Source organism: Rattus norvegicus, chromosome 1 (genome assembly GCF_036323735.1).
Source record: "Rattus norvegicus strain BN/NHsdMcwi chromosome 1, GRCr8, whole genome shotgun sequence".
Taxonomy (NCBI): Eukaryota; Metazoa; Chordata; class Mammalia; order Rodentia; family Muridae; genus Rattus; species Rattus norvegicus.
The window spans coordinates 212,070,484-212,083,145 of record NC_086019.1 but is presented as its reverse complement, the minus strand read 5'-3'; the positions used below and the strand labels follow the sequence as shown (position 1 = coordinate 212,083,145).

The following is a 12,662-nucleotide window of genomic DNA, read 5'->3' as shown; positions in this document are numbered from 1 at the left end:
CACACACCTCCTTCCTAAGAAAGATCTCACACCTAATTCGTTCCTCACCTCCACCCCCACCCTAATTCTGAGAGCTCCTGAACACCAGGGCAGCTGGGGTTCTGTCTACCACCTTCAAAGGCCACATCTTAGAGGCAACGGAGGCCGAGTGCCACCTGGCACACTGACACACCGAGGACCTGGATTTGATATTGAGAGGGGGGACAACTTGCAGCCCTGCCTCTGCTAGAGCCTGATACCCGTGACAGTGCAGTTCGTGTTGTGTAGTCACTACTTGGAAGATTTCCCAAATTCCATCATGGAGAGACACCAAGCATGCAGCCCGTAAAGGGCAGGTGACTGGAAATACTTGTTGAATGAATGTGTGAGGCCTGGGGAGAGGCAAGAGTCAGGACATCTGTCTTGTGGCTTCTCCACGCCTGGAATCAGTGCCCAAATCCCGGATGCCATTTCCTCTGCTTGTACTCCTGGGCCTGGGCATGACCAAGCAAGGTTGGGAGAGCCGCCTCCACCAAGCGGTGTTCTCTCTTAAGTTTCTGGAGAAAGAGCTGCTGCCTGGGCCAGACCAGTGGTGAGTGTGGGCGCTGGTCAAACCACCATCCTCCAGCTCCCTCCCATTCTGGAGCGCCTCCAGCCTCCACGACCCTCTAGATTGGCTTCTACTAAGAGTAATATGGCTATAAATGATGGAAGATGGCCGACTCTTGATGAGGAGCTCCTGGGCCAGAACTGAAGGGCACCTTGACTCAGTGCTTAGCACAGACAAGTGTCCCATTTGTGTCCCACTGTGGACACAGGGCTCTGGACATCCTGCTTGGGTTCAGGCAGTACATGGGCAGAAGCAGCCATTTTCTTTGGCCCTCTCCCAACAGCAACTGGTCCTTGTCACATGGCCCTATCCCCATCTACTAGAAGGATAAGAGGCCTTCTCTAGTTTTCACTAAGGTTTTGTGGGGAAGGTAATGTCAATGACTTTTAACTTAGATTTTTTTTTTTTACATTTTTATTTTCATTTATATGCATGTGTGTCTGTGTGTGAACTGTACATGTGAGTGCAGGGCCCATGGAGACCAGAAGAAACTGTTGGATCCTTTAGAGCTGAATTATAGGTGGTTGTAAGCAATCTTATGTGGGTTCTGGGAACTAAACTTGGATCCTCCTGAACACCAGCAAGTGATCTTGCCCTCTGAGACCCAAGCCATCCCCATAGCTCTTCTCACTCTCTTTAAACCTCTGGGTCCTTTTAAAATTTTTCATTTATTTTTGGTTTTCAAGACAGAGTTGGGCTGGAGAGATGGCTCAGTGGTTAAGAATACTTCCAGAGGTCCTGAGTTCAGTTCCCAGCAACCACATGCTGGCTCATAACCATCTGTAGTGAGATCTGATGTCCTCTTCTGGTGTGTCTGAAGACAGCTATAGTGTACTTACATATAAAAAATAAATAAAAAGGCAGTGTCTCTCTGTATAGCCCTGGCTGGTCTTGAACTCACAGAGATCCAACTGCCTCTGCCTCCCCAGTGCTGGGATTAAAGGCCTGAGCCACCAACTGTCCATTTGGGTTCTTAGTATTCCCACTGAATTGCTACCCTTATGTTTAATGTTGGGGTTCCTGGTAAGCCTGAGTTCCTTGGTGCTGGGCCCCATGCCTGGCCTCTGGTGCAATCCTGAACATTTTGGGATATTTCAATCTGTTCTTTTTTTCTCCCACCCCCAGGCCAGATAGGCTGTCCTCAACTAAGGACTCCACATTTGGCCTTCCATCCCCTCCCACACTCCTCTCTCTGTACTGCTCTTCTGATCTCTGCTAATGCACTGTTCGACTGAACTGAGAGGCTGGGATCTGGTGAAGCCGGAGGAGATCCAAGAAGAACCCTTACACTTGCAACTGTCAGCACATGTCAGTGGCACACTGTTCAACTCCCCTTGACCTTTGCTTCACGCTAGCCAGTGAGGACACAGAGCCCCCTGGGGTTTTAGAAAACTCTATTGGGACCTTAGTCCAACATGGGTCTGGATAGTACCAGCAGTGTTAGGGCCTTGTCCCAACCCACCCAGGTAGGTAGCTTGCCAGAGACTCAAGTCAATATTCTTCAGGGTCACTTCCCAAAATCGTCGTCTCCAGCCTGTAGGGTCAGATAGGGTGTGTGTGAATGAAGCAGAGCCAGCCTTTGGCAACTCCATGCCACTGTTACTCAGAACCACATTTGTGTAAGAGCTTCTACCCCTCCCCCCAGCCTCTCTTTTCCTTTCCCCTGCCCCTCTCCTTCCTGGCTCACCTCAAATGCAGTGTCCACAAGCTCATCGATGACAAAGGCTTGGGAGCGAAACTTCTGCTGATGCAGCTCCACAGCTGCCACCAACTGCAGGAACTGGAAGTGGAGCTTCCGTTGCCTGGAGTTGGGTAGAGACAGGGACTGGGCTCCTAGGGACCTAACATGGCTCTCCCTGCCCTGACTAGATGTCTCTCTCCAGCATGTCTCCTTCTCTAGATTGTACTTTTTTACTTATTTTGTAGATGTGTGTGTTTGTCTACACATGTGTGCATGTGAGTATACGTGAGTGTATGCCTGTGGGTACACGTGAATGTGTGCATGTGAAGGCCAGAAGTCAGCACTGGGTGTCTTCCTCTATTGTTCCCCACTTTACTTTTTAAGATGGTGTCTGCCATTGAACCCGGAGCTCACTGCTTGGCTGACTGGCTAGTGAGCTGCAGGGACCCTCCTAACTTTACATCCGCCTCAGCACTGGGATTACAGGTTCCCGGGTGCACAGCGACACCTAGTGTTTTGCACCTGTGTTGGGATCCAAGCACAGACCCTCCTGCTTATACAGAGATTGCTTTACAGACTTAGCCATTTCTTCTAGCCCCTGCATTTCTGAGATGAGTTCCCACTGAGTTGTCCAGACTGGCTTTGAACTTGTGATTCTTCTGCCTCAGCCTTCCAAGGAACTGAGGTTACCAGCATACACCATTATACCTGATGTGTCTGGCTGTTTTTCAACAACCAAAAAGTTTGCATGTGTCTGCACCATAGAAGCATCCGTAACGGTTCATCTTCTAGCCACCCGCATCTACACAAGCCTCTCGGTAGACCCACTCGACCACCTGCCTATCCAATCATTGCACACTTACCTCCCCCACCCCACCCATTCTTCCCCAGATCCACCCACTCAGTCTAAATAACTGTGTTGTCCCGTGTTCATTCTCACTCACTCGTCCACCCACTGGATCTTATCAATCCATTTGCCAAGCACATTGGGAATAGAAAAAGCAGGTTGCTCCAAGGAGGTTGAGATAAACAGGAAAGAGGTATCACCCTTGGGCCCAGACAATACAACCCATTGTAAGTGTCAACACCATGCCTAGGGCCCTTTTAGAGGAAGTAGCCAGGACTTTATCCAGAAAGGAAAGGAAGATCTAAGATCAGAGCTTAAGCCAAATGGAGAGTAAAAAAAACAAAACTATACTGAAAGACACTCTAAGTGTTGGAACCAGTAGGGACTACACCCCCAAAGAATATGGCAGAGGCCACAATGGTGGCTCAGATCCTGGAACATGTAGGATAAACAGGAGAATGACCCAGGAGGCGACAGTAGTAAGGAATTTAAACTGGCTCTCTCATATACTGATCATGCAAGCCTGGTATCAACATCTAACAAGAAAACAACAGTGTAGCCAGAGACTAAGCAGTAGTCCATGTGTCATCGTAGAAAAAAGTGTGGCCAAACCAAGGTTATGCCATAGGTAGCGATGGCTATGATCTGAGGAATCTAACACTACCCCAGTCACATAGAACTCGGAACACCAGGCTGCAGATGTTGCATTCTGTCGTGGTGAGTGGAGTCCAGAGGACATCAGCTTACAGCTGTGACCTGTATAATGAGCTGGAGCCAGACTGGCTGCAGGGAGGGAGCACGGGGCTTGGCTTCCACAGAGAACCTCGAGAGAACTAGGCCTGAGAGCCAAGTCACAGCGGTCTGTTGCTAAGGACCCTAGTCTGCACCAAGGATCTTCAGCTGGCTTGGCCAGGCATGGATTTTGATGAGCTTTCACCATGTGACCTCCAGACCCTAGCCACATGATTCTCCACAGTACCCTTCAACCTTCCACTTGGCAGAAACTTGTCAGTGACCCAGCAAAGGGCCTGGCAGCATGGACAGGAGTGGCAGTAAAAGAGTAGAATTTCTCTTTGGGTCCCTGGCACCCTCATGAAGCCTGCATCTGACAAGGGTTAGGATACTTTAATAGAGAAGCTGGGCAGTGGTGGCACCTACCTTTAATCCCAGAACTTGGGAGGCAGAGGCAGTTGGATCTCTGAGTTCTAGGCCAGCCTGGTTTACAGAGCAAGTTCTTGGACAGCCAGGGTTACAGGGAGAAATCCTGTCTCAAAACAGAACACATGTGCATACGTGCGCATCTGTAGGGGTGCTCTTGAGCGCGCGCGCGCGCGCATGTGTGTGTGTGTGTGTGTGTGTGTGTGTGTGCCCCCGCACACGTGCGCGTGCGCGCGCACACACACACACACACTCACACACACACAGAGGGAGGGAGGGAGGGAGGGAGGGAGAGAGAGAGAGAGAGAGAGAGAGAGAGAGAGAGAGAGAGAGAGAGAGAACTCTCCTATGATCCTTGTAGTGAAGCCAACACAAGTCCTCTGAGAGCTAGGAACCGCTCCTCACTGTCCAGCGCTGCTTGTGCTTCCCACGTCCCATTTGTAGCCTTGGAAACAAGCCTTAGCCCTCCACCTACTCCCTTCTGCCCAAGACAGATAGGCAATACAGGCAATGTTCTTTGACTTCCCATCCAACCATCCGGCTCCAGACTTCTTGCCCTGGACCCACCCCAGCCCTTCCTTCCATCTCCTCACTTCTCTGTCATGTTGCCAAACATTCTCTCAATAAGCTGCGTCTTCAAGGTCTCCTCAGTCATTTGGGCATCCGGGTCTGGATGGAAAGAAGGGACATAGTGAGGAGGATGACCAGATTCAGGAAGGTAGAGGACTGGGTGTTGGGGTGACCACCATTGATCCTAGTATTCAGGAAGCAGAGGGGGAGGATCTCTTAGTTCAAAGCCAATCTGGTCTACAGAGCAAGTTCCAGGACAGCCAGAGCTACACAGAGAAATATCAAAACCCAAAACCCAAAACCAACCAACTAACCAACCAAACACCAAAGGGTAACAAGGCAGACATGTAGACCAGATCCAGGTTATCATTTGAGTGCTGAACCAAGTCATTCCTCAAATCGCTTTTACTGCCTGTTGATTGGAGCCAATTTCTTTCACTTAGGTAATTATCAACCGTAAGTAAGCTCTTACGCTGATTTTACAACAGGGTCTAGAAGTTCAGATTCTGATATTCATCTTTTTTCCTCCTCTTTTTGCCTCAAAGATTTAAAAAAATTCCCTGTGTGTATGTTCTGTCAACATACATGTATGCATGTGTGCCCTACCCATCCATGGAGGCCAGAAAAGAACATCAGATCCCCTGGAACTCCCCTTCTCTTGAGACAGTGTCTCATGTAGTCTAGGATGCTTCAGAACTTCTGATCCCCGCCGCCCCAAGCACTGTGATTACAGGCATAAGTCTGGATGAGCATACATGACCTTGAGTCTATGGGACTCATAACAGCAGTTGTAAACATCTCACGGAGGGCCAACTGTGGCAGGCACTGAAAGTTAGTTACATAAACCATAATTCGTCCTTTCAAAAATTAATACATATAATTGGCTTTTAGAAGACTGTCCAGAATCCTTTGGACCAAAGTCCTAAACTTGGATAGCCTTCCCAAATCTCAGATTCTAAACCTCTGGAACAGCCTGGCTACTCAAGAGAGGACACGGACAGGCGGGAGTGGGGACAGGTCGGTACCTGCTTTGTTGAGATCTGTCAAAGAGTCGTCCAGCAACTTCTCATGGACCCGGGCAGCTTGCTGGAGAAAAGGTGTCCATTCTAGCAGGGTCTCTTCCCTGGAGTGTCATTCTTCCACCCCCCGCCGTCCCCGCCCCATGTGTGTGGTACCTCCTGCTTCACTTTCTCTAGGCCTTTGAGCAATGCCATCTGGAAGTTGTCTACCAGGACAGCAATCACCAGGCTGCAGAGGGGACAGTGGGGTGCTCTCAACGGAGACACCAGAAAAGAGGCCACATACTGTTCTTTGAGTCCAGTGTGGCTTGCTGAGGGTGAGAGGGCTGGGGGTGGGGTGGTTAGGTGAGGAGCTGATGGCGTAGCTGGGCAGTCAAGAAGATCCTCACTTGAGGAAGATGAAGTACTGGATAATGATGTAAATCACGAGGATGGGGATGATGTACCAGGCACCTGGGGGGGGGAGGGGAACGGTCAACCAAAGGCATTCCCCAGCTGCCACCCTCTCCAGCAGGTATCAGCCTGGGGGAGGGGAAAGGTCAACCGAAAGGCATTACCCAGCTGCCACCCTCTCCAGCAGGTATCAGCAGCCCCCATATGGTAGATGTAATTGAGCCATTAGTGTCTGCTAACCAGGCCCTGGACCCTGGCCTCTACCCACCTTGGGCCCTGTTGTCTATGTAGATGAGGGACCAGTCATCCAAGGTGAGCATGGTGAATAGGGTGAAGAGAGTGGTAAAGATGTTATTGAAGCGCTTGGGGTCTGACTCCTGAAACAGTGCCCGGAGCACCACAGAGAAGAGGACTGGCAACTGCTTAGGGCCAAACCATTACCAGATCCCTCACCGCTCACCACCTCTCACCAGGCCACACTCAGCCCCTCTAGACCTGCTTCTCCCCACTCCCACTGCCCTAGGCCAGCAGCCGCCCAACCTCCACTGCACAGGATACAGAGACAGGTAAACATGAGGGAGAGGATAGCTGTGATGGACGGCAGAGATCCACTCAGAGTCCCGGTCACTTCGTGGAGGCTGGTCAGGATGCTGTGGGCAGTGACGGAGAGGGAGTCGGAATTAGTGGGGACGGCGGTGGAGAAGCTGTAGCTGGTAACCAGACTGGGCACTAAAATTAAGGTGTCCCTAATTCATTGGTGACTTAGTCAAGTCTTGATCCTTCCCTGGAAAATAGAGATTGATCTGTGCGTGGACCCCAGGGAGGTTTATTCCAAGCACGACAAGGGGCTACAATGCCCACCCACCATCTCAGAAACAGGTCACATGGATTCCCTGGAAATCTAGGCCCATGTTCCCTTTTCCTTGAGAATCTCCACACCAAGGGGTGCGGCCTCGGTGGCAATGACCTGAGCCTCCGAAGGACCCGAATGGCCCGCAGGGCCCGCATGCTCTTGAAGACTTTGAGGATCCGGAACATGCTGTGGTTGTAGAATGAATAGGAGAGCGAGTTTATCTGGAGGAGCACAAAGTCCAACGCTGCCATGACCATGATGAAGAAGTCTAAGGGCGGAGCGCTGCTTCAGTTTTAGGGAGAGCCCGACAGACCCTTAGCCCAGACCCACAGGTTTTCCAAAACCATCATCCCATCCCCGTCCCTTTTCTGTCCTTAGCTCCCCACAAACAGTTCAGCGACCCTCCCCGTCCTGTGAAAACCTGCTCACCCAGATTATTCCATGGGTCGTAAAAATACTCCATGCCCAGAGCGATTAGCTTGAGGAAGGCTTCTATCACATAGATGGACAGGAAAATAGAGTCCAAAACCATGAAGTACCATTCTGTGGGGTCACCAGAGGCTTTCTCAGTGACAATCCCCAGAGCCTGGGCACCCTCTACTTCTCCCTTCTTTATTAGTACCTCATGCCGGCCAAACACTCAGGCTTTCTTGTTTTTGTTTTGTTTTGTTTTATCCTTTGGGTTTGTTTGTTTGTTTTTTTAGATAAGAATCTCACCATGTAGCTCTGGCTGACCTGGAACTTGCTATGTAGGTCAGGCTGGTCTCAAACTCATGGAGACCTGCCTGCCTCTGCTTCATTCTTCTGGAATTAAAGACATGTGCCAAGCCCTCTAGCTCTTTTAAAGAGCTTAACCACCCCATTTGTGGGTTTTCTTGTTTGTAAAATAGGAACAAGAAACAGGCTTGGCAAAGTTCTTTATAAGCATACATACATTTAACATGTCCTAAAACTGCAGCCTTCAACTGTGGCAGTAAATGCAGTACACAGAGTGACTCTTCAATCACCTGGCTCTACTGGGCTTCAAGAGGCCAGTGGTCTCCGGTTTTCACTTTTACTACTCCAGGGCCTCTTGGTAGAGGTCTTACCAGCACAGGGCCCACATGGAGTGGTAGACTCAGACCATATTGCCACCTGGTGGCTACAGCATGGCCTGCAATTCTTGGGTTCTCTGCTGGACTTGAGACTATTTTTACCTCTGGGAATGTCAATAAGTTGCCAGAGGGTGAAGACAGGGTTTCTCTGTGTAGCCCTAGTGATCCCGGGACTCACTTGGTAGATCAGGTTGGCCTCACACAAAGAGCTGAGTCCCTCTGCTTCCTGAATGCTGGGATTAAAGGCATATACCACTACTGCTAGGCTTAACATCAATTGTAAAGACCTCTTGGCACTGGGTCAGGCTCATGGGAGGACCCAGAGTCACACCAATTGTTCAGCATAGGGACAAGGGCACCTGACTCTTACCACCTCGGATCTCTAGCTCAGTGAAAGTCTGGGCCACAAGGACGATTGTGTTCAGGCAGACCACGAGGAAGATAAAGGTCTCAAAGCACAGGGACTGGGTTAGTGTCAATAACATTTGCCGGAGACCCAAAAGGAGTTGGCTTATTTTTTCCCATATCAAATGGAAGACATTCCCAGAGTGTGCCTTCTTGTGGGTCCTCTGGGCCTCTGTAAAGAAGTCAGAAAGTTATGCTTATGCAGGTCGTGATGGGGTGCAGTGATCCCAGGTACCCTCTCAGATAGACATCCTCTTGTCTACTCACTAATGCCATCTGGCTTGTCCTGTACTGGTCCTGGACTCACTGTCCTTATTCCTTCCTCATCATGGGCCAAGATGTTTGGGACGTGGTTTGGCGGGCTCTAAGCATTCCTGACCCTACACTCCAGATTTATCTTTGTTCATATGCAAACTTAAAGACAACCTAATTCTTGTCACCATCCCACCCTCTTGGTGATCTCCTTTTCCATTTAAGATCCTGCTAAATCATCCTACCCCTTGACTACTTTTCCTATTCCCATTCAGTACATCGCTAGTCCTCTGGTCACTCATGAGACTTTTGCTGTATTTGCTGAACTAGTAGGCACAGAGTCCGGGAGACTAACTACTGAGCTCTCTCCATGCCTTCCAGTAAGTTGGCTTTTTCTTTTAGGATTGGTTCTCAGAACATGTCCTCAGCAAGTGCTTCACAGCTTAGTGGGGACAATGCGGACACAGAATCCACAGAAGCAAAGATACCAGGCTCCTGTCATTAGATGGCCTGGGATTGTACCCAACCTTAGCTTTGGACCCTGAGAGCGAAGCAACTGTCCTAGCTTCTCCCCTACACTGCTAGCACCCAGGAAGACTAGGTATCTACATCTGATTAGATCCTCAATGGTGAAAACACGGACATTTGAGAGAAAGAATGGCTGAATGAGGCTGAGTAAAGCCAGGCTTTCAGAGCCAGAGCCAGTAAGGGGTGAGACAGTGAGCAACCAGAAGGAAGCGGCTAATAGAATCCATACACAAGTGGGGACTGGGTTTCCTGATGGCTGAAGAGCCAGTTCAGGGTCTCGGCTAGAGCCGTATGAATCTAACTGAGGAAAGAGGTAGGAGTCTCGGCTGGAACCCCAGGAAAGACTCACTTTTGCGTTTCTGAACATGGTCCTCATCGCTCCAAGAGACTGATTCTTTCAAGCTATCCCCGGAATGAACTTGGCTGGAAACATAAGATTGAACTCCCAAGTGAGACTGAGGCATACTGGCTAAGCTCTTGGATCTCATATGAGAAGGAGAGGTGCCTTCTGTGCTGTGGGACTTGTGTGAGAGCTGGGAAGCACTTGGGCGGCGATGGCGAATACGGTCTTTGTACTTCAAATAATCTCCACGCCGGCGTCGATGCTCACCACGTTTAGAGCTGGCTCGCTGGCCCTCCTGTTGCTGACCGACTTGGAGACCAGATCTTTCCTGGTTTTGGTACTCCTCACCAGAGCGATGGGAAAGGTTGTCTGAAAGGTCAGACTGCCTTCTGCTCTGGCGAGGGTCAAGATATTGAGGCCTCTCATAGTGGTGATGGGTTTTCCCTTGGTGGCTGCCAATAGAGGAGGGATGGGACAAAGCTACACTGGGTTTACGGGGGTTACCTTGGTGGGAATGATAGGATTCAATATGAGATCCATCTTGGGGTCCACCAGAGTGCTGAGACTCAGCAAGGGGATGAGGTCCGCCATAAGTGTGAGGGACATTAGTAGGTGATGTGGAGAAGTGGGCCCTGTCCTGATGATAGGAATGATGGGGGAAAGCACTATCATGGAAGTCTGATCCACGCAAATGCTGGGATTCATTTTGTTGATAGAATCCAGCATGCTGTTGGGATGGTTGTGGGGACACCCCATGTTGAGGAGACTCATGATGAAGGACTCCACCGAGGCTTGGCCTATACAGTGTGGGGTGGGGATAGGGGTAGGAGGATGGTGGGTGGAAGTGATGGCTTGGATCCAAGCTACCAGAGTGTGTCTCATAGTAAGACTCGTCTGTCCTTGAAGGTTGATCCATGACTGTCTTGGAGACCCTGGAACAAAGACAGCTCAAGTGTAGAACCTTAAGTCCCTTTTCTGGATCTCCAAAAGCTAAGCTCAGCCCAACTACAGCTACAGTTTCTAGGAAGGTCTGAGTATTCTCTTAGAATTCTCCTCTCTATGATCTCAGCAGCACGCGTGGGTCTCAGTTTTACAAATGAGGACTTCTTTTGGGCTTATAATTCAGAATTGAAAATTGTTGTGTGTAAACAAAACCAAACCCAAACAAATATAAGATAAAGAAAAAGAATTATTGTATTTCACTTACCTTTTTAGTGTAAAACAAGAAAACAGGGCTGGGTGTGATAGAACAGAACTCCAAACCCAGCACTATAGAGGGAGAGGCAAGTAGAACTCTGTGAGCTGAAGACCAGTCTGGTCTACACAGTTCCAAGTCAACCAGGGCTAAATTGTAGGCATAAATTTCTTGCAACCTACTTTTAATAAGGGTCAAGCTCTCCTCTAGCCCACCATCCAGCAGAGGTGAAAGAGAAAAGTTGTTAGGATATGGGGGACATGGACCTGCTCAGCAATAGTTCTTTGGGGGCAAGCTGGATCTTTGGCAGCAGTTCAGCCCTGTAGCAAATACTAAATATGATCCAGCAGCTGCAGACCAGTCTTCTAGGCAGGCAGACAACCAGGCATGAACCAGCAACTATAGTTCAGTCCTGAAGAAATGGCCAGGTTCGCCAACCAGCCTGAGGCAAAGCCACCGAAGCGGCAGGAGCCTCTCCAGCTGTTCTTGGGTGTTTCAATGTCAGAAACAACATCAGAGTTATCACAGTGTTGAGCTAAACAACACTATGGAAGACAAACCGATACATGGGAATCTTTAGTGAAGAATAGCAAGGCAGAGTTCAAACCAAACCAAGGCTCAGTGTTTGTCCCCAGATGTCTGTGAGGCCATATTTATATCCCTTCATCAAGTGTCCTTTCACGTGTCTGCTATAGCCAAATGTCCTTTCACCTGTGTCTGCTTCAGGAAAACAGTCTTTCACGTGTTTGCTTTATCACCTGTGTGCCCCAGCAAAACATCATTTGATATAACTAACCTTCCAAAGAACTAGAAACTTCTGCTTCACTACACCGTGAAACCTTATCTCAAAAAAACAAGCAACAAGAACCTCAACAAGCTGAAGGCGGCCCATCAGGGCAACGCCAAATCAAGACCAAGAAAAAGTGTGTGGCTCTGTGGGTTTAATGTTTGCTGTGTAAGCCTGACCAACCTGAGTTCAGCTCCCTAGAACCCACTTAGATGCTGGGCACAGCAACCCAGGTGTCAGTAATCCCTGGCTCCCATGGAGAGCTGGGATGAAAAAACAGCGGAATCTACAGAAGCTGGGTGGCTAGTTTGGCACTGACTGCAGTGTTGGACAATAAGAGATCCTATGTCAAAGTAGAAGGTGTGGGAAGTGAAGGATGCCCTAAGTGTGTGGAGTCCCAAGCGAACCTGTGTTGTTGCCAGGAACTGGCCATTTGGTGGCACACACGTGTAAGCCTGCCAGCAAGGAAGACCATGAGTCTGAGGCCAACCTGGGCTACCTAGTGACACTGTCTTATATAGAGAAAAATAATCTTCCTCCAGATTTGGTCCAGTAAATGAGGTTGAATGGCGTATGATAGCACCTCAAATTGTTTCAGATGTTTAGAGCCTCTGGGATCAGGAGAGGACTGGATGAAGGAAATGGATTAGTGTGCTTTGGGTCAAAAGATAGGACCGTGGAAAGAGCATATTCCAAAGTAAGAGGCATCTAAAATGTCAATGCTTTCTTTGCCATAGGCATGATTTTTTTTCTAATTTTTAAAAAAGGCTCAAGTGTCCACTTCTTGGCTCTCTTCCTTTCCCCTTTCTGCTGCTCTTCTTTAGTGTCCAAACTGGGCTAGGTAGCCTAGCAGTCTCTGCCAGATGAGGGCAGCAATATTAAAGAACATCTCCTCCCTGGAAATACTGTAGGTCTTAGTGTTTTCAAGAGTCCTCATGGGTCTTCTGT

The 12,662-nt window shown here is 49.3% G+C and overlaps 1 protein-coding gene across 3 annotated transcripts; it reads right to left on the bottom strand.

The window, feature by feature from the left end:
* Positions 1–1,966: 1,966 nt before the first annotated feature.
* Catsper1 (cation channel, sperm associated 1) lies at positions 1,967–10,775 on the bottom strand. 3 transcript variants are annotated; one of them, XM_039101329.2, is made up of 12 exons: positions 9,739–10,775; positions 8,575–8,781; positions 7,540–7,602; positions 7,225–7,378; positions 6,816–6,907; positions 6,526–6,669; positions 6,254–6,317; positions 6,021–6,093; positions 5,871–5,931; positions 4,869–4,944; positions 2,277–2,391; positions 1,967–2,123 (listed from the first exon to the last, which is right to left on the bottom strand). In XM_039101329.2, the coding sequence occupies exons 1-12, from the start codon at positions 10,646–10,648 to the stop codon at positions 2,097–2,099; spliced, it is 1,986 nt and encodes a 661-aa protein (XP_038957257.1). In that variant the 5' UTR covers positions 10,649–10,775; the 3' UTR covers positions 1,967–2,096. The 3 variants fall into 3 exon arrangements, with proteins under 3 accessions (XP_038957257.1, XP_038957256.1, XP_038957258.1); XM_039101328.2 differs by having other exon boundaries at positions 7,540–7,653; positions 9,739–10,774; XM_039101330.2 differs by lacking the exon at positions 8,575–8,781 and having other exon boundaries at positions 7,540–7,653; positions 9,739–10,774.
* Between the last annotated feature and the right edge of the window lie 1,887 nt (positions 10,776–12,662).